The 25,788-nt window shown below is 41.6% G+C and overlaps 1 protein-coding gene across 4 annotated transcripts in view; it reads left to right on the top strand.

The window, feature by feature from the left end:
- Window positions 1-25,788, top strand: part of SYNDIG1 (synapse differentiation inducing 1) — a 182,141-nt gene that overhangs the window by 84,142 nt on the left and 72,211 nt on the right. For all 4 annotated transcript variants that reach the window (XM_036109988.2, XM_036109990.2, XM_036109989.2 and 1 more), the window contains exon 2: window positions 3,472-4,031. In XM_036109988.2, the coding sequence (XP_035965881.1) occupies window positions 3,552-4,031 (480 nt within the window). In that variant the 5' untranslated portion in view covers window positions 3,472-3,551. The remainder of the gene's footprint in view (window positions 1-3,471; window positions 4,032-25,788) is intronic.

Here is a 25,788-nt window from a genome sequence, read left to right as displayed (position 1 = left end):
TGGGGATTACTCTAATTACATAACACTTGAGACTTTATTTCAACAGTTCATTGAATACTTACTGCATACTGGGTGTTAGAAAAGGAAAAGGTAATATTGGTTTTTTTAGTCTCAAGCAGCTCCGGGACCAGAGCAGGGGCAGGGGCTGGAGGAGGATGTTGACATTAGCAGCTGTCATGTTTGCAGAGAAGGAAACAATAGGACCCATAACAGAAACTGTAGAACACACCAGAAAAGGGGGAGGTCCCTCTGGCTGGGCAAGAGCATGTGACTCCATTGAAGAGGTGGGCTTTGAACAGATGCAACCACATGTCTTTTGTAAGATACTTAAAACAGATTTGAGGAGAAGGAGCTCAATCTGAGAAACCCAACTACACTTCAAGAAGATTATTCTAAACTTGGTAGTACATCTGGCAATCGCAAACTGTACAAAGGGCCCAATTCTGAGATTAACCCAGTGGCTTCTCTGTAGAAGGAGAAGATTAGAGAAGTTGAGGGTTTGGACCAGAAACACCTCAATGAGCATATTGCGCTAGCTTGGAAGATGATCAGTCCCAGAGATGATGCTGACACAAGTTGTGCCTTGCATGTTGCAAGTGCTCAAAAGATCTTGTCCAAATAGTTTAATTAATGGTTTTAGCTCTCAGATTGTAAATGTGTCTCCAGAGCTAAGTATTTCTTAGTGCCACATCAGCAGAGGTGGCAGGGTGTTTTTGACCTCTCTAAAATCTGACACAGTATCACGTAAACAATACCCACCATCTCTCCGTGCATATGCTGTAGTTTGACTAGTCATTTGTCAGTTCTACTAAAGTGTTATTTTCCAGTTAGTCACAAAGGAGACCTCTCTATTTCTTGGTTGGTCTGAAATGTTAAATTCTTATAGCTACCACCAAATAAAGCAGTTAGGATATCAGAAAATTCTGAAATCTCATAGAAAGCCAGAGTACTCAAAGTCCCCAAGATGGAAAGTTTTCATACATAATAGCTACTAACTTGCAAAGTAGCTATTATATATGAATCATACCATATGATCCAAATGCCAAATACTACTGGGTATTTACCCAAAGAAAATGAAAACACTAATTTGAAAAGGTATATGCACCTCTATGTTTATTGCAACATTATTTACAGTAGCCAAGAATTGAAGCAACCCAAGTGTTCATCAATAGATGAGTGTATAAAGATGTGTTATATGTATATATATAATATGTACATATGTACATATATAATATCATTCATACATAATAGCTACTAACTACTAACTTGCAAACTTACTACTTACTAACTTGCAAATACTTGGGGAAATTCATTCTTTTTGTTTTTGTTAGGAAAAATCTAAGCATTAAAAATGTTGAGAAAAGGTTGTCTTTAAGTCATCATTAATTTTTTTCCTTATAGGAAAATGACTCAAATGCTTTTAAATTATTTTATTTAAAATTTTTTAAAGTATTTTTATTTCTTATTTAACCATAGTTGACATACTATGTTAGTTTTAGATGTACAACATAGTGATTGAACAAATCTATGCATTATTCAGTGTTCGCCATGATGAATTGTAGTCACCATCAGTCACCCTACAACATTATTACTATACTTTTCATCCCCGTGACTTATGTATTTTATAACTGGAAGATTGTGCCCCCTAATCCCCAGGTCCATCCATGTTGTCATCATAAATGGCAAGATCTCATTCTTCTTATGGCTGAGTAATATTCCATTATATATGTGTATACACACATACACACACATATATACGCACATACACATATATATACATATAACACATCCTTATACATTCATCTATTGATGAACACTTGGGTTGCTTCAATTCTTGGCTATTGTAAATAATGTTGCAATAAACATAGGGGTGCAGGGGCGCCTGGGTGGCTCAGATGGTTAAGCGTCTGCCTTCGGCTCAGGTCATGATCCCAGGGTCCTGGGATCGAGTCCCACATCGGGCTCCCTGCTAGGCAGGGAGCCTGCTTCTCCCTCTGCCTCTACCTCTCTCTCTCTCTCTGACTTTCATGAATAAATAGATAAAACATTTAAAAAAAAAAACATAGGGGTGCATATACCTTTTCAAATTAGTGTTTTCATTTTCTTTGGGTAAATACCCAGTAGTATTTGGCATTTGGATCATATGGTATTTTTATCTTTAATTTTTTGAGGAACTGCCATACTGTTTTCCATGTGGCTGTACCAATTTACATTCCCACCAACAGTGCATGAGGCTTTATTTTTCTCCACATCCTCACCAACACTTGTTATTACTTATCTTTTTGATACTAGCTATTCTGACTGGTATGAGATGATATGTTACCATAGTTTTGATTTACATTTCCCTGATGATGAGTGATGTTGATCATCTTTCATGTGTCTGTTTGCCATCTGTATGTCTTTTTTAGAAAAATGTCTGTTTAGGTCCTCTGCCCATTTTTTAATCAGATTGTTGTTTTTTTTTTAATTTTGTTTTGTTTTGTTTGGTGTTGCGTTGTGTAAGTTCTTCATATATTTTGGATATTAACCTCTTATCAGATATATATTTTTATCAGATATATCATTTGCAAATATCTTCTCCCATTCAGTAGATTGTCTTTTTATTTGTTGGTGGTGTCCTTTGCTGTGCAAGGAAATGCATTATCTCTAAAATCTTAATCTTTGGTATCTTTTTCTTTCCCTCCTTTTTTTTTTTTTTTTTTGAACATTCAAAACCCTAGAAAGGAACGTGATCTAGGGAGAAACAATTTAGAGGGCTTTTTAATTGTATCCCATATATGTGGATTTTTCTCTAAGTTGAGTACGATTAAGGCAGGGGAACTTCTAGTTCAATTCCTGGGACCATGTTGGAAGGCCAGTAGGCGTGTGTGAGCATTGAGCTAATGTTAATACATACATTAGAATGTACATGTGAGTGTTTCCTTAGTTTGGAAATTTTGTCTATATACAGAACTAATGGCGTGGGTTTTCTTGTCATTTATCTTCTAAATCTGTGTGGGACATTATTTTAAACCTTTTCTTCCTTGGGTGTATGTTTTCTGCTCAAATGAATAGCCATGGAGCCGGGAAGAGTTGATCCCCATTGCAGATTTACAGCCTTATTTTCCCTGTGGACTGGCCCAATGCTAATGTAATTGGATTTACCCATGATTTCAAGATGCTTATTGGCAATCACAGGTTTCTCTAGAGCTACAGTGGTTCCAATTTCTGCAGAGTCTCCTTTATTTGGAAGCAAAGACTTTATAGGGATGTGAGTAATCAATTTCTGGCTTTCTCTGACTGGCTGCCCTGATAGAGCCTTTTAAAAATTGGTAGAATAGGTAGGACTAGAATATCATCTGACAACCCACCCCCCTCCAGCTTCTGTGCATATCAGCTGACTAGTACACGCTGAAACAGCAAGGGTCTGGGTGATTAGATTTTTTTTCAGGTGTGATTTTCTTGTCTCATCTCTGTTTCCTCCTCCTCCAGGAGAAATGGGTCCTATGAGGCAAGTGTGACCTTGGAGTGTGGCCCGCCAGCCTGACGCCCAGTCAGGGAGGGAGAGAACCATGGATGGCATAATTGAACAGAAGAGCATGCTGGTGCACAGTAAAATCAGTGATGCTGGCAAGAGGAATGGCTTAATTAACACAAGAAACTTCATGGCCGAGAACAGAGATGGCCTGGTGTCCGTTTACCCAGCGCCACAGTACCAGAGCTGCCGGGTGGTGGGCAGCGTGGCACCAGCCAGCCTGGATGGCAGCAGGAATGAGCCAGTCCAGCAACTGCTGGACCCCAACACACTTCAGCAGTCTGTGGAGTCCCATTTCCGACCCAACATCATTCTCTACTCGGAGGGTGTGCTGCGCTCTTGGGGGGATGGCGTGGCTGCCGACTGTTGTGAGACCACCTTCATTGAGGACCGGTCACCCACCAAAGAGAGTCTGGAGTACCCCGATGGGAAGTTCATCGACCTCTCGGCTGATGACATCAAGATCCACACCCTCTCCTATGACGTGGAGGAGGAGGAGGAATTCCAGGAGCTGGAGGTCAGAGGATGTATTTATCATGAGCCTTTGAGAACGGGACATGGGGATTGGGTGGGGACTCATGAGTGTCTGGCAAAAGTTAGGGAATGCAACTAGTGTGCAAAAATGCAGAGAAACTGAAACATTGTTAAATATCCATTGAAAATGAAGTGGAGAAAGACTAGGTGACCAACACCCAGTAGGGGCTTCAGCAGGGATGCTGGCAGAGATGACCCAAGGTAATGGCCATGAGAATGGGGCTACTGGTGGACTAAAGGGTTGCCAGCACCAGAAGTCAGTTGGGGATTCCTGCTGACACCCCCCACTTGGGACAGAGGGGTCATTGGCAAAAGTGATCAAGGTGAGAGAGGGACACAGGGTCCTAGGGCCACATGAGGCTAGAAAGACATGTGTGGGGACAATTTGAGAAGAGTTTTTGCTGTCACAAGCAGTTTCCTTAATTTGGCATTTCAAAGTTTCTACTAAGGGATCCTTGGTATAGCTAAATCTGCTGGAAAAAATAGTAGGAATGCTAGCCTAAAGGGAAGATGAGTTGAGTTGTTTCAAGAGTCACTTCTTCAGTACACTGGGGGGCAAGTAAGGGCATTTGTATTACATGCTTTGAAACGTGCACTTTGGACATGCAGCCAAGGAAACCAGAAGCATCAGGCCTGGAGGTGCAATGAGAACCAGAAGCAGCTGGAAAGAGATGGTTTTAATTAGAAAGGAAATTCAGAAATGGGAAATGTTTTGTAGCGATTCCTGTGAATGGAACCCATGAAAACCAACTGGCAGGGAGTCCAGAGAAGTCAAGTTATAGGAAAGGCCATCAGAGTAGACCTTCACATCTTCTGGTGACACCTGTTAAGGGGAACAGGCTCTGGCAATGCCAAAGTTTTTAGAAAGCTGTAAGAAGTACTTTGGCTTCCATTCACAAGGCTCTGTCATGTGTCCATTCTTTTCCAAGGCCTGAGGGTATTGCTAAATGCAGAAGTATAAATGTCGCTTGACCTGCATGAAGTTCAGAAAGCAAATATACAAAAATGCACTTTTCACAAAACACAGGAGTTATGATGGTAGAGTACCAATCCTGCTCTGAGAGCATGCAAAGGATTAGGAGATGGGACTCCAAGTATAATGTGAGGGGTCAGGAGTCATCACAGAGGAAGCACCCCCTGCACTACATCTTGAGGAGGAGAACGAGACTATGAACAAAAAGGCTCATGGGGAGGTGGTGGGAGAACCCTGGTCCAAGGGGACAGCATGAGCAGAAAAAGCACAGAGGCATCCAACCTAGGATGCAGAGAACAGTAACTGATTACAGTTGCTAAGACTTATGGATCATGGAAGTTGGGAGACAGGACCATAACTGAGGACCATACCAGCCTTCGAAGGGAGGCTGGAATTTAGGCGAGGCCACAGACCCAGATGCCTACAAGAGGAAGGACAGGTAACAACATCAAGAAGGAACCCTATATTGAGGGGAGTGGCCTGAGACTAGAGAGTCCAGGCCCACCCTCAGCTATAGGGATGCTGCTTGCTGCACCTCATAGGCCACACTGCGAGGCACCTTGATGGGTGTCATGGGTGTGGAAACCCTCAGGGGTTTCAGGCAGGAAGGCTGGGGTCAGATTCGAGTTTTCGGAAGCTGCTATGGCTGCAAAGTGGGACAGTGGGACAGAGTGGGGAGATGGGGGAGGGGGAAGGGCATGGGGCTAGGACCAAACTAGATTCACAGAACCTATTGGGACCTGTCATAAGAGATGATGAGAGAATCAGGACAGCATTAGAAGTGAAGAAATACTTAAGAAGTGAAGTTTGCCATTGTTCAGAGATGATGGGAAGGAAGGGGTCAGGCCTGCCCTGTGCAAAGATGTCCCTAAGCTTCCAAATGGTCAAGCTGGTCAGCAGAGGATTTTCAGCTTTGTTAGGAATATTTGGAAAATAAGCTCCAATATATAATATCTATCAGAATTTAAAAGTTTGGGATAGTTACTAGACTGAAAATGTAAAAGAAATTCGTGAAAGTTTCCATCATCACTTTGTCACTTGTGTGGGCTTCATCCTCCCTCCCTCTCCTTATATCCATTGACTTAAAGTCCATATCCTTGAATAACTACATTCCACCAGGGTAGGTGAGGATGAACAGGTGAATAACACATCTTCTCAGTCCTTAGTCTACTTCTGTTCTATGACTTCATAATGAAATACACTGAAAGGAATCGTATTCCTTTTTCTTTAAGACTTGCATGGGCTTCAGATTGAGCTTGCAAATAAATACAGCCATTATTTAAATGCAAATGTTCTTTTCATAATATGTCTTAATCTACATTTTTGGCAGTCGATTACTGAATCCATTTTTTTGCAACAGTTTTCACACAATGACCTCAGCCAATAGATGTGGTTTTTGGAAATCTGCAGAGGACCAGAACCCACTTAGAGACAGTCTTTTAAATTAAATGCTAGGAGGTGGGCGGCTGGCACAACAGGCTTTTCTACCAGGTCAGTCCAAGGCTTTGACAGGTAGTGCAGGTTTCTGGGGAAGTGAGCTCTGCCACCCAGTTTGTTTCCCTGTCCTGGCAACAGTAGCAATAGCCCATCAGAAACAGTTAACTTTAATGATACAGCAGCTGGAATCTTTACTTGTGATTATAGTGCCTATTGTGTAGTAACATGTTTATAGTCACCTCTGATGGCAGTAAGGTGGAACATGCTGGCATTTATACCTTAGTCAGAAAGGGCACACCCAATGACATCGGTGGAACAAGTTGTTTAAAAGTTGGGCTGCCTCATTTGCAACAACGTGGATGGAACTGGAGGGTGTTGTGCTGAGCGAAATAAGTCAAACAAAGACATGTATCATATGACCTCACTGATATGAGGAATTCTTAATCTCAAGAAACAAACTGAGGGTTGCTGGAGTGGTGGGGGGTGGGAGGGATGGGATGTCTGGGTGATAGACACTGGGGAGGGTATGTGCTATGGTGAGCGCTGTGAATTGTGTAACACTGTTGAATCACAGATGTGTACCTCTGAAACAAATAGTACATTATATGTTAAAAAAAAAAAAAAGAAGAAGATAGCAGGAAGGGAAGAATGAAGGGGGAGAAATCGGAGGGGGAGACGAACCATGAGAGATGATGGATTCTGAAAAAAAAATGAGGGTTCTAGAGGGGAGGGGGTGGGGGGATGGGTTAGCCTGGTGATGGGTATTAAAGAGGGCACGTTCTGCATGGAGCACTGGGTGTTATATGCAAACAATGAATCACGGAACACTACATCAAAAACTAATGATGTAATGTATGGTGATTAACATAACAATAAAAAAGATATGCACATAAAAAAAAAAAGCTGGGCTGCCTCATATGAGACTTTCTGGTTGGCAAACCCAGACTAAGAAATGGCTCTTCGCACAGGTCTGGGGGAAGGAATCAAGACACAGTGTGGCGACTGTCACTCCTTCAGTGCTGTTTAGTACAGCCATGGAGGAGTCCAGGGAGTCATCCAAAGTGGTTGGCATGGCCCATTAGGAACTCTGTAAAAACAAGGTATTTTCTTAGCAACATTCTTATGGTGGAGACATGGCAGTCTTTATGAAGAAAAACTAATGAGTAGCTAGAAGAGTCAGTGTGCATGCAGCAACTGTTCTAAGATTTATTGTTTTTCTATTCCATGAAATAATAAAGGGGCATGTATCAGTTAGCATTTGTTGCATAACAAATACCCTAAAACTTAATGGCTTAACACAACTATTTATTTTGGTCATGATTCTCAGCGTCAACCACCGGAATGGGTGTCTGCTGGATGGTTCTTGCTCTGCTAGTCTCACTCGGGTTCCCTCACTAGTCTGTAGGGGCTGCTGCTCAGCTACACAGCTGTGCCTGAGAATGCTGTCTGGCCATTAGCTGAGATGACGAGGTGACTGGACCTCATGTCTCTAATCATCCAGCAGGTCACTCCATCACATGGCAGTCATGCTAGAGATTCCCGGAGCAGCAAGAGAGGGTGAGTCCCAGCATACGAGACCTTTCCAAGTCTTTGCTTGTGTTATACATGTTATTGTCTTATTGGCCAAAGAAAGATACATGACTAAGCCCAAAGCCAGTGTGGGAGGGACTTTTTAGGATGACAGTATAGGAAAGTGCCAACAAATTGGGTACCAATTATTGTAGTCTGTAGTCTACCACAGAGCAAAAATGTTTGGCCTATTTGACATATATTTTTTTAAGATCATCTAATTGAACAGAGTGACAACAGCTGTAGTTATTTTGTGACTTAAACAGAAAACACAGTAGATATTGATCTGGAGCTCTTCCCAGAAGGCAGTATTACTTCAGACAAAACGACAACAAAAAATAAGAATTTAACTTCTGGGAATTCTATAACTTCATTTGGTCTATAGCAAATTGATACTGTTACCTAAAAATTGCAATTTTCAGAAAGCCATTGTGCTGGTGAAAAGCAGGGGTCCTTGTCACTAGAGTTCCTGTGTACCAGGCAACCTGCCTCTTACCTGTCCCCTTATCACTCTACCTGGAGAGGTTCATCTCTGGCATTTATAATGAAGATATCTCCGATCCAGAGAGGTTTGCTCACCTGATGCACATTTCTGCAAGAACATGTGGAGTTTTGGGGTAGCCCTCAAGGTTGTATTAATATGAGTAGGTTCTGTAGCTAATTTCAAGAATCTTTATGGAAAGGCCTCAGAAATTGAGGTTTGCCCTGCTCTACCCAAGAGGAAGCTGCTACTCCTGGTGAATTGTTGGGGCTCTAAATCAGATAGGGAGATCTCAGGGGGCCTCTGAGGGATTGCAGGAATGCAGAGGTGGCTGCTCATTATATGGTGTCACTGCACTCAGTGTGACCAGACAGGCCTCCCTGGGGCAGAGGGTGGGGGGGGGGACACTCAGGCCACTCTGGGTGCACGATTTGGGGCCTGGTGCTCCACAGCCCCAGGGCCTCCTCCCTGATATTTGACCACTGCTTCATCCAGTGCCCAGTCCACAGCTAAAACTTCAGCTTTCAGGAACACCAACAGCAGGAAACCACTTCTCCTTTTCACACAGAAAAACTCAAACAGAGATTTCAGGCTCTGGTAATAAAGCAGTTCTATGAAATAGAAAAATTGAGTTTAAAGCTATGAAATAAAGTAAGCAAAGTTCATGGCTAGAGAGGCCTAACAGCCCTCCTGCTGTTAGAGATGCTTATCAAATGTTGAAAGGCCAATTATTACCCATTTATTTGTAATAGTGCCACCCTTCAGGATCCTAGAGCACATGGAATGTCATCACTTAGAAACAATGCCCAAGGTGGTGGGGGAGCATTTTCTTCACCACAGGAAGGAAGGGGAAGGTAGGACCTGCTGATGGAGCATCTGTCTATGCCAGGCCCTTCGTGCACCCTCTGTCATGTAACCACATGGCAGCGCTGGGCCACAGGTGCTGATCCTGCCTCACCCTGTGCACAAGGACACTGAAACTTGGGAGGTGTCCAAGGTCACACAGTTGGCTGTGCTGGCAGCTCTTGGAACTGAGACATGCTGACTTCAGACTCTTGCCTCCTAATGGTGATGCTGTTAAAAAAAAAAAAAAAGTATGTGTTACAGTAAACTGCTGTTTCAGAGTCCACAGGTAAAGCACAAGGAGGCAGAGCTGGGGTGGTCACAGACCACTTCCTCACTGCTGTGAGCCTGCAACTGGGTCTTCCCAAGACCAGGAGTCTGCCCTCCTATTACACACTTGAAGCCTGTCAAGACAGACAGAATTTCACAATTGTGGTATAACGCTGACATGTGCCCCTTTCATAAATAATGAGCAAAGAGGGAGGACTCAACAAACACTTGAAGAAAATTCAAAAGCATGAATGAGACAAAACAACAACAATAGAAAAGTTGACCCAGAGGAAACAGAAATAATTCAGAAAATAATCGACAATATTATAAAAAATATTTTAGTCTCCCTTTGAGAGATTTGGGGCAGGAGGATTTGGGGTTTGATTTTCTTTGTTTGCCTCATTGCACTGGCTAGAACCTCAAATATGATGTTGAAGGGAAATGGTGAGCAGGAGGCATCCTTGCCTTGCTCCTGATCTTAGGAAAGCACTCAGACTTTCCTGATGAAGGATAATGTTGCTCATGCTCTTAATCAAGGGTAGGAAGTTCCCTTCACAGCCAGGGATGTGAAGAGAGCTTACCTCTTAAGGGAAGGGCAACAAAGTCACAACTTTGTTGAACAATTTGGTCTTTTTTTCATAAAAAATAGTTGTTTAATTTTGACAAATGCTTTTTCTCTATTTGGATTATCATGTGGGGGCTTTTTCTTTTGTCCCTTATTCTATTAATATGATCTATTACATTAACTGATTTTCAGATATTAAAGTCTCCTTACTTTGGAGGATAAATCGCCCTTGGTCATAATATGTACTCCTGTTTAAATATTGCTGAATTTTATTTACTAATAATTTGTTAAGAATTTTTATATTTGTGTCCATGAGTGAAATTAGTCTGTGGTTCTTTTCTTGTAATATCTCTTCCTGGCTTTTGTATCAGGGTAATACTGGCCTTATAGAATGAGTTAGAAAGGGTTCCCTTTTCTGTTTTCTGAAAGATTCTGCATAGTATTGTTTTTGTTTTTAACATTTATTAGAAGTCATCAGTGAAGACATCTGGCCTTGGCTATTCTTTGTGGGAAGAGTTTTGATTACGGATCTGATCTGATTTCTTTATTATTTTAAGTCTATTGTTTTAAAGAAAATCTTAAGATTTTCCTTTCTTCTTGACTCAAGTTTATTAATTTGTGTCATTCTAGGAATTTTTTCATTTTATTCAAATTATATAATTTACTGGCATACAGTTGTTTTATAATATTCCATTTAAATCTTTTTACTTTCTGTATGGTTGGTGTTGTCTCCTCTTTCGTGCCTACTTTTGGTAATTCAAGGTTTTCTGTTTCTTCTTTGGTCAGTCTAGCCGAAGGTTTATAAATTTTGTTGATCTTTTCAAGTAGCTGACTTCTGATTCCATTGATTGTTCTCTTGCTTTTCGGTTTTCCATTTCATTGATTTTCACTCAGATATTTATGATACCCTTCTCTCTGTTTCCTTTCGGTTAAATTTGCCTTTTTTTTAGTTTCTTTACATGAGGCTTAGTTACTGATTTGAGATTTTTTTTCCCTTCATAATATATATTTCTTAAGCTATAACTTTCTCTCAAACACTGTTTCAAATACAAATTTTGATATGTTGTTTTCATTTTTAATATAATTCAAAATATTTTCTAATATCCATTGTGATTTCTTATTTTACTAATGGGTTATTTATAAAAGTATTGTTTAATTTTTCAAATATCCTTAAGTGTCCCAATGTTTTTTATTATTTACTCGTTTAATTTCATGTGGTTGAAGAACATAGTTTGTATAATTTCTCTCTTAAATTTATTGAGACTTGATATGGGGCCTAGCATATAATATGTTCCGGGAAATGTGCTGTGCACACTTGGGAGAGAATGTGTATTTTGTCATTGTGTGCAATATTCTATAAATGTTTGTTAGGTCAAGTTAGCTGATGATGTTGTTCATGTCTTTTGTCCTTGCTGTTTATCTGACTAATCCATTAATTTTGTCAGTGTGTGCTTTATGTATTCTGGGGCCCCATTGGTAGTGCATGCACATTTATTATTTTTTTAAAGATTAATAATTTATTTTAGAGGGAGAAAGAAAGAGAGAGCGGGGGAAGGGCAGAGGGAGAGAATCTTCAAGCAGACTCCCTGCTGAGTGTGGAGCCCGACACAGGACTCGATCTCATGATCCATGAGGTCACGACCTCAGCTGAAACCAAGAGTCAGACGCTTAACTTACTGAGCCACCCAGGTGCCCCTATTATTATTATTGTATCTTGCTGAAGTATTGACCATTTTATCATCATAAAATGTTCCTCTTTATGTCTAATAATATTTCTTGTCTTCAGGTCTATTTTGTGTGACATTAATATAGCCACTCCCACTTCCTTATTACTACTGTTTGTGTGATACATCTTTTTCCATCTTTTTGCTTAGAATTAATTTTTATCTCAGGATTTAAAGTATATCTCTTAAAGGAAGCATGTAGTTGATCTTGGTTTTTTTTTTTTTTTTCTTTTTTTATTGTCTTACAGTCTGTCAATTGATTGGAATATTTAGTCCATTTGCATGAAATGTAATTTTTATATGATTGGGTTTCTGTCTGCCATTTTGATTGTTGTTTTCCACTTGTTTCTTGGTTTTGTTGTTGTTTTCTTTTTTCCTCTTCCTGACTTTTTGGTGTTAGCCACCATGTGAGCCAGGGATGTGAAGAGAGCTTATTAGTTTTCATTTTCAGGAGCTCCCTGTTAAATTCTTGGGTTGTCCTCCAATCTGCCATTTGACCCAACCAGGACTATAGCCATAGGTTGGGAGAGCTTTAGGCTTTTCTCATTCATAGCTGGGAATGGATTTTCCACTCTACTTCCAATCAATAAAGCCCCTTCCAACAATGAAGTGACTAGTTCCCATGGCTAGTCCCACCCTAGCAGAAATACTGCATGGGCCAAGCATAGACCCCCACTATAATTATTCAGATTTCAGCAGTGGTTGGTAAGTAAATACTTTTCAAATACTATTGGCCTTTGGTCAATGTTGGGAGCCTTTATAAAACTGTACTGACAATTTTTTTTCCACTTGTTTCTGGAAGATAAGATATGCCTACCTCCTGACACTGTCATATAAGAAGTCTTGCCAAGATATTGCCTGAAGTACTAGATGTGCATTTTCCAGCATCACTAGATTCAGACAAAAAATATGTTCAAATGTCCACAGATGGCTTGCAGTTAGGTTAAGAATTTTAATCAAATTAATTATCTTTAAATAATATGACATATATTTGCTTATAGCATTGGGAAATTAAATTATCATTTTCCTCCCTTAGGACAGTCTGTAATTAAATATATTTAGATATTCCCGTTTCTTTTGGATCCACGTGTGGATCACTTACACAAAGGAATAGTTTATCTCCTTATAGTCATAACTCATTTTGTATTGCTCAAACTGTAGCAACCACCTTATTCTTCAAAGGGGCACTGTATGAGTAAGTTTGACTCATCTAGAAATTAAATTTACTTTCATGAAATATTTTCCACTAGTGAGGGCATTCTAAATACAATTTCCAAAGAAAAGTTCAAAAATATTTTGTGAAATATAAACGTGATTGACATAATAGTATGCCATTTATTGTTTTAATTTTCTGTATCAAGGATAACTCATTTAAATGTGGAATTCAAGGCCTGTTTCTTAAAAAATAAAAATCAATCTCTTATGTTCTCATCTAACATATTCTCATCTTATATATCAATAAAAGGCAGTGGAGTGTGTAATTATAGCCATTAGATGGGAAGAGAATCTCCCAAGATAATAAATCCTTCTGTCATAATAATACAATCTGATCATTTTTCATATTCCTCTGAAATACTTTTCAATACATAAAAGTGTGGGGACATCAAACCAAATTAATATGTCAAATAAATAAAAGGTTTCTTAAATTTTTCATTGTGCTGACCAGATTTCTTGACTGGGACTTCTGAGCCACTAGTCACAGTTGTGGGTGAGGAGGGGCCTGTCATACCTACAGCTGCCTTAATAAAGGGAATCCGTGCCAGAGAATTGGAATCTTCTGTCATTGTAAGACTGTATTTCTTGTAATGAAATCAGCTTTGATATATGGACGTGTAGCTCTGAGCTACATGCTTTCTAACATGGGTAAATGTAGTCTGAATACCAGCGAAGAGAAGACTCAGGTTTCTGATGAATTTCTGCCATACTCCGTTTTGAACAAATACCAGCAAAATGTTTATTCTAAACCCAATTGTATTTTAATAAAGTTTCCCCAAGCTAGCTGAAGGGCCACTTATCTTTGGTAATACTCATTTGAATAAATCCAGTACAGACAGGATTCTTTAGAGATCCATGTAATGTAGATTTGCACAATAGTTTATGAAAACATTTCTTCTCCAGGCCACCACTAACCTCAGCGTTCTGATGACTCTTTATTAAGTGTGTAAAGCAGACTTCCTCTGTGATTAGCTTTGAGACTTTTTTTTTCAGGGGCAGGCAATTTATTTATTTTTATTTAAATTCAATTAATTGACATATACTGTATTATTGGTTTCAGAGGTAGAGGTCAGTGGTTCATCAGTCTTATATAACACCCAGTGCTCATTACATCACGTGCTTTCCTTCATGTCTATCACCCAGTTACCCCATCCCCCCACCTACCTCCACTCCAGCAACCCTCAGTTTGTTTCCTATGATTAAGAGTCTCTTATTGTTTGTCTCCCTCTCTGATTTCATCTTGTTTTATTTTTTCCTCTTTTCCCCTATGATTCTCTATTTTGTTTCTTAAATTCCACATATGAGTGAGATCATATAATTGTCTTTCTCTGATTGACTTATTTCGCTTAGCATAATATCCTCTAGTTCCATCCATGTCATTGCAAATGGCAAGATTTCATTTTTCTTGATGGCTGAGTAATATCCCATTGTATATATGTGTATATATATATATATATATATACACATATATATATGTATATGTATATATATGTGTATGTATATGTATATGTATATATATATATATATATATATACCACATCTTCTTTATCCATTCATCTGTTGATGGACAGCCTTGAGACCTTGGGGGTACCATGTAACCCTGACCAATGCTCATAAAAACATCATCTCCTTCTTACCATATCATTATACCATAAGAAAAAGAAAGTAATGACAAGCACTAAAGTTTGTTAGAAGAGATGTATCCTTTGCATCAAAGGGTTGGTGATGAGAATGTGCTGGGAAGCAGGGTCCTTACATCCAGCACAGCTCAGCATCCACGAATCATGCTACCGGAAGCAATGACAGATACAGCATTAAAATCTGAGATGAGCCCAGCTTTCATTTGAACCAATATTTTTCACTTTTTTTCTCCAGCAAACCATTCCAGTGCTTCCTAAAAATAGAAGGGGGGGGGGGAATATCACACAAGTGAAACAGGTGGTCTGGAGTGCATCACCAATATTCATGTGCAGAAAGAAAACTAACATGGCAGGTCTCCTGCCCCTCAGTGTGCTGGGATTTTTTCAGTGCAATTTCCATGACAAAAGGCATTTTGTGGGTTCAAGGAGCTGTTCCTGTTCAGTCATCACAAGGGTGAGGAAGGCTCTGTCCTCACAGAGGAAGAACAAGCACAGGCATCTTCAGTGGAACCAGTTACTGTGGTGCATGTGGCCTGGGCTTTATGCACATGGAGGAGCTGGAGAGGGAAGTAAGAAGGAGGACTTCATTGTGGAAATTATGCTGAGTGATTCTTGCCAGGCTCATCTTTCTTATTTGTGAGTGGAGTGAAGCAGTTGGAGCTGGCTGAAGATCTCAGAAGAAAAGATGTTTCTCTTAGGTGATAAAAATCACATGGTATACCATGAACCTGTCACCAGAGAAATGCTAGATTATGTTAGGATAAATAGCCTCTGTCCAGTTTTTAAGAAATGAATCTACAAAATAAGAAGTGTATATTGTTGTACAGTGATGTTAATTGAAAACGTCCCCTTCGTAGGGTTAACCTGAGTCTTCAGTAAGTTTTCACATTGAGCCTCAAGAGTACCTGTAAGTAGAATGTAAGCCAGCCTACAGTGGACAGTGGTATCATATGTCCAAGGACAAGTAACTAGAATCTCTTGCTTGGGAAGTTGAGAGCTACCAGGGAATATGGTGGAAGTCTGTGCCATCATAAAACAAATAGAATGTGTGGAGTCAGGAAACATTTTCACAGTTAAGAGAAATATATTTAGAAACAGAATACATTGCTTGGAATCTTATAACCTTAAATAAGATATTATCCATTGAGGTCTAGACTGTGAGATATAGATTCAAGAATGAGTTAGCAGAGATAGAGGTGTTTCCGGGAAGCTTGCTGGTGGAGGGGCCAGGACAAGAGAGGTGGGCCATCTGTAAACTGAAGTCAAATCCCAGAGGATAGCCCTCTTTCTAGCAACCTGTCCATGTTGTGCTGGCCGGGTACAATCTGGATGCGTTTCAATATGGTAGATTGCAGGGAATTTTACTCTGATGCTTCTTCTAGAAAATAGAGAAAAAATCAATCACTGAGCCTCCTCTTCTAGGACTTTTGCTTTTATCTCTTTTAAACTATCGCTAGATAGCAGATCACCCAGAGTTCAATAAATACAGACTCCCTGTGGGCCTTCAGGGAGGCCATGAGCAGCGCTCCTCTCCCAAGGCTTCCACGCCCCTACTGCCTCCCCACCACCTGCAGGCTCAGGGGCTCCTTCAGTCTTTCAACCACGGGGTTTCTACAACCATTTCTGATGCCTGGAATGTTCTTTCCCTTGCCCTTCACTGGCCTGGCTTCTTCTCAGCATCCATGTTGCAGTTTCAGTTCATAATCTGTTTGCTTACTATTTTATTTTCTGTCTTTGCCACAGCTGTCTTAGGTTGAGTTGACCAGAAAAAGACAGCAATGTGAGGATTCATGAGCAAGTGATTGACTAAGGAAATGCTCTTGGGGAAGGCAAGCCAGCCAGCTGGGAGAGCAAGCCTAGGAGGGGAGTTTCAGGCTAAGTTCCACAGAGGGAGCCCCAGCCTGGCCCTGGGAGACCTGAGTATGGGTCATGTACTGGTGGTCTGAGGACCACTTCTCCCGCAGGAGCTGTAAGTGAGTGGTTTGCAGCCTCCAGGGTGAGGAGCAGAGGTATAAACTCCTGCGTATGTCTGCACTGCTTAGCCCATAGCTCCACAGTGTAGGCATGCAGTTAGTATTTGTGCTCATTAATTTATTAATGAAAAAATGAATCTATCAGAGGGAAGAGAATTCCAAGATCAATTTCATAAGATTTTTTTTTTAATAGAAATGAAGCCAAACTGTGTGAGCACCCAAGCTCCTTGAGAGTTTTCTTGGCAAGAATTTTATACGACCTTGACTTTGTTTTCTTTACAAAGTCACCCGTGTCAAGCGCAAGAAGCAGAACTAGAACAGGGGCCTCCGGGCGCACGGTGAGCTGCGCTGCGGTACCATCAGCATATCTTCCTGTCTTGGGCTGCTGGTTAGTGGCGCATGTTAAATTGCTCCCAGGCAACATTCGCGCTGTGTTGCAACACAAGAGCAGATTGTGCTTTTCACAAACCACAAAAACAAAGACAGGCTCCAAATAAGGAATAAGGAGGAAGCATGACATGAAGAATATTATAAATGACACACCGTTGGTGTTTCATTAAAAAAAGAAACCCCACAGTGATTTTACCCAGATAGCTCTTACTCTGTGGGCTGTAGAGTAGGAAGAAGCAACAGAAAAGCTGGAGCAAGCAAAAGGCAGTGGGGGCCCAGACAACACCCACCCTCTCCCCGGGCCTGCCCTCAGTCCAGAACCCTACCCTCAGCTGGCATCCGTGTCCGCCCTAGCTTTTAAACCCAGGGATTCGGAGGTCACACCCCAAACCAATTAAATCACAATCTCTGGGGTTGGTATTTTTTGTAAAGGCCACAAGTGGCGCTAATTCAAGCCCCAGCAGTGTGATACAGCGTTCGAATGTGTGTATATGCCACGATCTTAACCAGACCAGCTGTTCCAGGACATCTTAGCTTATGAACTGTGGGCCGGTTCCAGGTAGATTTGGAGGCAGGCAGCAACCCTGGCACAGATTCCCTAAGGTGGGTTCCACGGAACACTCACCTGGGAAAACAGAAAGGGTTTGGCAACCCTTGGAAACTCCTGATACTCCCTACAAAGTTACAGCCCTACAAGTCCTATGGTCAGTTTTGGCTGAGTCAAAATTCATATGCTTGACTTTAATTCAGTGATTGCTGGGTTAATTTGACCCTGAGCCTTTTGGCTTTCAAAACACCATGTATTTTGACCTCCTGAACCAGTGTGCCACAGTACACACAGGCCTAGCTGTTCCCTAGCCAATTGGTACCACGCCAGGTGAGCTACGTCTCAAAGTGCCTGTGACAGTCGTTCTGGGCCCTGTCATGAGGGCCTGATCACATTGCAGGATGAAGTCAGTGCAGACAAGCTCCAGAAAGCCACTGTCACCTGGAGAGACTCCATCTTGAAACAAAATGAACAAAATGAAGGAGAAGCTCATGGATCCTGAGGATCCTGGAGGAAGGATGGAAGCTGAACTATGAACAGAGAACAAGGGGAGAGGCTATTAGTATATCACACTGTTGTTGCTGCTGTTTGTTTGCCGAAGTGGAGGATGGACAAAAGCCAAGTAGCTGGGGATGCCTGGGTAGCTCAGCTGTTCAGCGTCTGCCTTCGACTCAGGTCATGATCCCAGGGTCCTGGGATCGAGCCCCGCATCGGGCTCCCTGCTCCGTGGGGAGCCTGCTTCTCCCTCTCCCTCTACCTGCTGCTCTATCTACTTATGCTGTCTATCTCTCTGTCAAATAAAGAAATAAAATCTAAAAAAAAAAAAAAAAAAGGCCAAGTAGCTCAGGCAGAAAGCTGGGGAGTGTCCCAGTTAGGGGACTCCTTGGTGCTCCATGCTGGAGAGAAGCTCCCAGGGAAGGAGCCGTCCCTGGCAACTAATTGTCCACACACTTCTCCTAAGCCTCGTCCAGCTGAGTGTGTGAAAGAATCACTTCCTGTAGTGGAAGGGCTTTTAGGGTGCAGGTTCAGGCAGTCCAGGGCGGGGCCTGAGAGTCTGCATTTCTCACCTCTCCCAGCCGATGCTGCTGTGGCTGCCCCTGAACCACACTCAGCAGCAAGGACAGAGAGCTTCCCTGACCAGTGGTCCAGACGGCTTCTCCTAGTCCCCTTACGGTCAGAGAACATTCAAGATCAACATTTACTGGAAACATTTTCTGGTAGACCTACTTTAGAGGTAGACCTGCTCCTTATAGACCCTTCTGGAAGCCCAGGGATCCGTGTCTGTCTTCTTCTGAGATGGCCCCTCACACCCCTCACTGCCCCCGCCAAGGCTGCCAGGCCCTGGACAGAACACCCCCAGTGTCTCCACTCTTCGTCTTAGGACAGTGTTCTACTCTCCTGGCCATTTAGATCCCTCTAGATCCCTCTTGAAATGAACCAAGAAATGGATAATCCAGAAGTGGTCTGACCTGTGTGAAGCCGATGTAGAGGACCCACCCCCTACCTCTCTTTCTGGATACTTCCCTCCTTGAAACACCTCCCCACTCTGTGGCCTGTGAGCCCTGCCAGGGTCTTGTGCCCTTCTGGGCAAGATCTACCACCCTCACTGCCCTCCTCTGCCTCCCACTGCTGCTCTTTCCATAACGGGGGTGGGTCCTCACACTTCTTGACACTCAGCCTCCATGTCGAGGTATTGGGTGTAACTGGGGCTGGGATCCTCTACACCGTATCTCCTCTGCGTGTTCTAAAAATGCCAGCCACTGGTCCAATTTTATAGAAGAAGTAGATGAGAACCTTGCACTATGGCTCCTGGAGGTTCAAGCTTTATCTTTGCTTCAGGCAATGACCTGGAGGAAATAAATGTGCTCATTAAAGGGACTTACACAGCTCTCTGCTTTGCTAGCAGATTGGGCCATATTATTCCAGCTGGAATTGTCCCTTGTAACAGCCCCATCTGTCTGTTGTTAGCATGCACTGGGGAAGAGGTGTGAATATCAGGCTCCTAGAACTGGATGCCCTTGGGAGGCTGTCTCTTTACCAGGCCAACTGCTGATCTGTCTATTCTGATGTGCTTCTCATAGCACCTGGAATCACCCTGGCTGGCAGGACTTCAGTATTCAGAAGTCCTGTGATAAAGTGATAGGACTGTGAGGAGAGTTTTGAAAGAACCAGCTGCCAACAAATGAGAGGCACATGTCATCCTAGTCAGCTTTATGGATCTGGAAGCAGCAGAGAGGATTTTCAAAACATGATAAAATTAAAAATTCCTGTATTGGGACACCTGGGTGGCTCATTTGGTTAAGTATCCAGCTCTTGTTTTTGGCTCAGGTTCTGATCTCAGGCTCTGCGCTCAGCGGGGAGTCTGCTTAAGACTCTCTCCCTTTCCCTCTGCCCCTCCCTCCCTCCTTCCTACCCTCTCTGTCTCTAAAATAAATAAATCTTTTTTAAAAATTCCTATATTTCCATTAACACTCAAAATGTGCTATCAGAAGGTAAAAGGTACACATAGTATTTGTTGTATTAGTAAGGGCTAGTCTCCAGGGTGGGGATGAAATAAGACAGTGGGTACCACTTTTTTTGTAATCCTCTTTCAGAAGATTCACTGCAGCTTAAACTGGTTCAGATGAACAGATGGTGTGGTCCTGGACCCACTGGTCACACTTCTTAGAAGTGACAGAGTTGGGGCACCTGGGTGGCTCAGTCGCTTAAGCGTCTGCCTTTGGCTCAGGTCATGATCCCAAGGTCCTGCTCAGCGGGGAGCCTGCTTCTCCCTCTGCCAGCCGTTCCCCTGCTTGTGCTCTCTCTCTCTCTCTTTTTGTTAAATAAATAAATTAAATATTTAATAAAAAAATAAGTGTCAGGAGTCACCAAGTCCACTACTTGATAAATTGGGGTTCTCTGAGATAGTGTAAGTGCATAACTCATTGTAAAGACCCAAGAAACTGTGGCAGGGGTGGGGGGTGCTGCATAGCAGGATTAATATCTGCTAGCTCATCACAAAATCTGCTTATAGAAACTGTCTCACCCCCTGTCAGGAGACAGAAAGTGCATGCCCTGCAAGAGCCAACCTGTTGAGAGAGAAATTGGCGCTTCTTGGGATCAGAAATACAAATTCTGGAATGTCTGCAAACTGACAATTATCCCCACTTCTTACCCTTAACTTTTTAAGGATATTTATGTTTGGACCATATGAAGAGAATTTCTCTGTGGTGCAAAAAAAAAGGCAAGAAGAAATGATTCAATACTCAGGTAGTATATGGAAGGAAGAGTGACTCACTTCTTGTATGCTTTCATCCCTAGTGTTTTCACTAGCTTGATCAGGAAGATGTGGCACCCCTATTTTATAGATCATGAACTTGAGGTTCCAGACAGTGGTTTTCCATCTTAGCTGCATATTAGAATCACATATAAAACTTACAATCACATATAAAATACTTATAAAATCCCTGATGCTTAGAACATCAGAGGACCTAAGCATCAGGAATCTTAAAGCCCCTAAGTGAGCCTCCAAGGACAGCCGGACCCCAGGACATGGGTGACTTGCCCAGGGTCACACAGCTAGGAGAGACAGACCAAACTTGAACTCTAAATCCTGTACTTTTTCCATTCTACCATAATAACTAACTTGTATCTTTTTGTCATTGTTGATTAAATTACCTAAATCAGAAGAAGAAACGCCAGTTTTTTATTAAAATCAATTTTTGTCAATTTTACTCTGGAAAATAAATACTGAACCTCAGTTGGCGACATGCATGCTGCAGTGTTTAGGGGGAGTATACTGATGTCTGCAGCTTACTTTGAAATGCATCCAAACGAAGGTTAGATGAAGTGATGGATGGATAGAAGAATGAACAAATTGGTAAATGTATCGTAAAGTCAGTATAGTAGTGATGCTAATGGTAGAATCTGAGTGAAGGATGTGTGCCTTCTCTATATACTTATTTTCACTGTCATGTACATTTTATCTGCTGGAGTGCATGTTGATGCAAGAAATAAGAAAGCTGTTGTCTCTGTACCACTTATTCACTAATCCACTTTTAACCTTCTGTTTCACAATTATCATACACCAATCCCAGTGTCGTATTTCATTTCTGGAGTTTGTGTTGACAGGCCAATGTGTTTTCGTGGTTGAGTTAATTTACTGCACAAATGGTGGCAACGTTGCTCTGAAAAAGAAATGGGCTGTCGCATTCACATTTAAATGTTAAGTATGTAAGTCTAACAGGTGTGGAGGAAAACATAGGAAATCTCTGTAACCTAGAGTTAGGTGAAGAGTTTTTAGATGTGAAATTAGAAGCACAATCCCTAAGGGAAAGGATAGATAAATTTGACTTCATCAAAATTAGAAATTTACTCTGAAAAAAAGATGCTTTAAATAATGAAAAGACAAGCTGCGGACTGCAAGAAAAATATTTGCAAATCACATGTCTGACAAAGAATGTGTATCCAGAGTATATTTAAAAACTCTCTAAACTCTAAAGTAGGAAATCAAACAATCTAACTTCTAAAAGGGCAAAAGATTTGAACAGACACTTCATCAAATAAGGGTATGCAGATGGCAGCTAAGCACACAAAAACGTTCAGCATCGTTAGCCATCGGGGACACAGACTCAAACCATGATGAGATGGCAGGGCACACCTGTTAGAATGGCTGACATACAAGCCACGGACACTACCAAGTGCTGGGGAGGATGAAGCAATGAACTCTCATTCATCGCTGGTAGGAATGCAGAAGGGTAGAGCCATGCTGGAAAAGTCAGTTGCTTTCTTGTAAAGTTACACAAATATCATCCGGTGCAATGATCCCACGCCTGGGTATTTGCTCTAAAGAAATGAAAACTTATGTCCGCACAGAAACCTATATGTGTATATCATAGCATTTATTTGTAATAACCAAAACCTAGAAACTAACGTCCTCCAGTGGATGAATGGATGAGCTTCGTTCATGGATGGTGGCACTTCCTTATCATGCAATATCACTCAGGAATAAAAGGAATGCATTGCTGATACACCCAGGTATTGTGCTGAGCAGACAGGGCAAGTCTTAATGGTGGAATACTGTCTGATTCCATTGCTCTGACATGCTCCAAAAGACAAAAGTGTAGCAACAGGCAGCAGCTCTGTGGTTGCCAAGAGTTGAGGTTGGGAGAAAGAAGGTAACTATAAAAAGGCAGCAATAACAAGAAAGAGTTTTTTGGAGGTGATGGGACCTTCCTTATATCCTGATTTTTGTAGTGGCTACATAATCTACACATGCAACAAACCCATAGGCCTATAGACAACAAACAATCAAACAAACAAAGGAGGGCATGGCTAAGCTGTGAGATCCGATTTAGGTGACTGGTTTAGCCTTGCTCCCGAGTCAATGTCCTGATTTTGATCATGTGCTGCACTTATGTAAGAGGCACTGTAGGGTATGTGTGAACTCTCTGTTCTATCTTTGCAATTTCTACAGGAACTCTGTTCTATTTCTGAAACTTTTATGTGAGTCTAAAATTGTTTCAATTGAACACACACTGAAATAGTTTATACATATATACACATATATATACACATATGCATATTGTATGAGGTCATCTTTAATGAATTTTAACATTCTATCTATAGGTTTCAAAAACTAACTAAAAATACAACTTAGATACATGTTTTCCTTTCAGTAAAGCAGAATATTTTAGAACAATAAAGAAAATGAAGAAATTAGTGATTTTTTTTTTAAATGGCTGGTATCTGATTACCTAGAACACCCCAGTCAATCCCTTGATATGTAGCCAGAGGTTTACTATAATTGGATTTTGCGCAGAAGCAACCTTTGGTTTGGAAAATATTCTAATTCTTACAAACTAGGGAGCCCACATGGGTCACAGTTGTTTCCAGATATGTGGGGTTATGGTCCATGGGCCCTCAGTGAGCTAAGAGAGACCAGGCAGGTGGCTTCTGTAACCACATAAATGCAAGATTCTCCTTGATCCCATGTTTTGCGAAGTTGTCTTTTCTCGTTGTAGAGATGGAAGATGTGGATTCAGGGGTCTCACAGCACGTAAGGGCTGGTGACTTGTCCAATGCCTGAAATTCTGAGAGGACAGAAGAGACATTGAGCAAGTCAGGTGGGGGATCCACATTCTACCCATTCTGGAGCAAGACGGTCAAGCCTCTCACTCAAACAAAAGAGGTTACTAGTTCCCTGGGGTGGAGGACAGGGCTGGCAGGGTAGGGGGAGCAGAGATGACCAGTGATCTCTTAAAAGAAGGGGCACTGTGGTGTTCACCTGCACCCCTCCCACAGCATCTAGAATAATCCCTTACTAGAGACTCACAGACTATGTGCTGGGTAGATGGAGAGTTGTGGATGGATGATGTCACATTCCTCCAAGCTTGCCTGTTATGCCTGGCTCCTAGCCTGCCCCTCCTCACCCTCCTCAGCCTGAAATTTCATCCATTGCTTTTCTCTGAGCTCCTAAGGTTGGGCATCCTGTGAATAGCCTCACTGTGGGCACTAATGAGCCATCCTCTGCCGGATCCCCCAGGAGCCTGTTGCTCCCATGGGCCCTGGCAGTGGCACTCAGTTGCCCTGTCCTGGGAAATGATATTTCTCACTGTGCGTGGTGCCCCTGCTTTATCCTGGAAGCCCCCTTGGGCTTGTTTAGCTCAGCCAGACCTCTCTGAGGTGTTGGACATGCTGTGCTCCCGTGGGCAGGTGTGTGATACCAAAATGCCACTAAATAGTTTCTCTGTGGAAACATGAAAAGGACAAGCTTGATGGAATACCAAATTGCAATGTAAAATGAATTATTCATGTTTCATGAAAAAAGTGAATTCAATTTTTTTTCATTTTTTCCCATAATGCTCACAGTGTTTCCATTAAAGCACAACTGAAAAAAGAAAACAATGTATGCAATGCATAGTCCCCAAAGGAAAAGAAATCAATTTAAAGTATAATTTTCTCCTTCTAAAATGGCATAAGTAGGAAAGATTTTTTTTACTTTTTATTTTTGAAATAATTTTAGACATACAGAAAAGTTACAAGACCAGTATAAAAACTCCTATATGTTTGTCACCCTGTTTTCCTCAGTGTCAATAGTTCACCATACTTCCTTCATCATTCTCTCTATCCATATACAGGTGACTCTTGAACAACACAGGGGGTAGGGCACTGACCCCACATGGTCACAAATTTACATATAGCTTTTGACTCCCCCAAAACTTAACTACTAATAGCCTGCTGTTGACCAGAAGCCTCACCGATAACATAAACAACACGTATTTTGTGTGTTGTATTATATATTGTATTCTTACAATAAAGTAAGCTAGAGAAAACCTTATAAAGAAAATTATGAGAAAATACATTTACTGTACTGTATTTATTGAAAAAAAATCCACCTATTTGACCCACGCAGGGTTTTTTTGTTTTTTTTATTTAAATTCAATTAGCCAACATACAGTACATCATTAGTTTCAGATGTAGAGTTCAATAATTCATCAGTTAAATATAACACCAGTGCTCATCACACCACATGCCCTCTTTAATGCCCATCACCCAGTTACCCCATCGCCCACCCACCTCCCCTCCAGCAACCCTCAGTTTGTTTCCTATAGTTAAAAGTTTCTCATGGTTCATCTCCTTCTCTGGTGACTTCCCCTTCAGTTTTCCCTCCCTTCCCCTAGGATCCTCTGTGCTGTTTCTTCTGTTCCACATATGAGTAAAACCATATGATAATTGTCTTTCTCTGCTTGACTTATTTCACTTGGCATAATCCCCTCCAGTTCCATCCACATCCATGTAAATGGTGAGTATTCATCCTTTTTGATGGCTGAGTAATATTCCATTGTATATATGAACCACATCTTCTTTATCCATTCATCTGTCAATGGACATCTCAGCTCTTTTCACAGTTTGGCTATTTGACCCACACAGTTTTTGACCTCCTGTGTTTTTGGCAAGACCACCACAGAAGCGAGACCATGCCCTTCCTGGCACAAGGCATCAGGAGGCCCATGGTGTCAGTGACCTATAACTTTCGTCACCTGCTGATGATGGTGCTAGCCAAGCTTCTCACTGGCCAAGAGATAGCGTTTCTTTGCAATCAATCAGTATCCTGTAAGGAGGTATTATGAGA

The sequence above is a fragment of the Halichoerus grypus genome, chromosome 10 (assembly GCF_964656455.1).
Source record: "Halichoerus grypus chromosome 10, mHalGry1.hap1.1, whole genome shotgun sequence".
Classification (NCBI taxonomy): Eukaryota; Metazoa; Chordata; class Mammalia; order Carnivora; family Phocidae; genus Halichoerus; species Halichoerus grypus.
The sequence above is the reverse complement of the archived record's forward strand: the minus strand, read 5'-3'. Positions and strand labels throughout refer to the sequence as shown.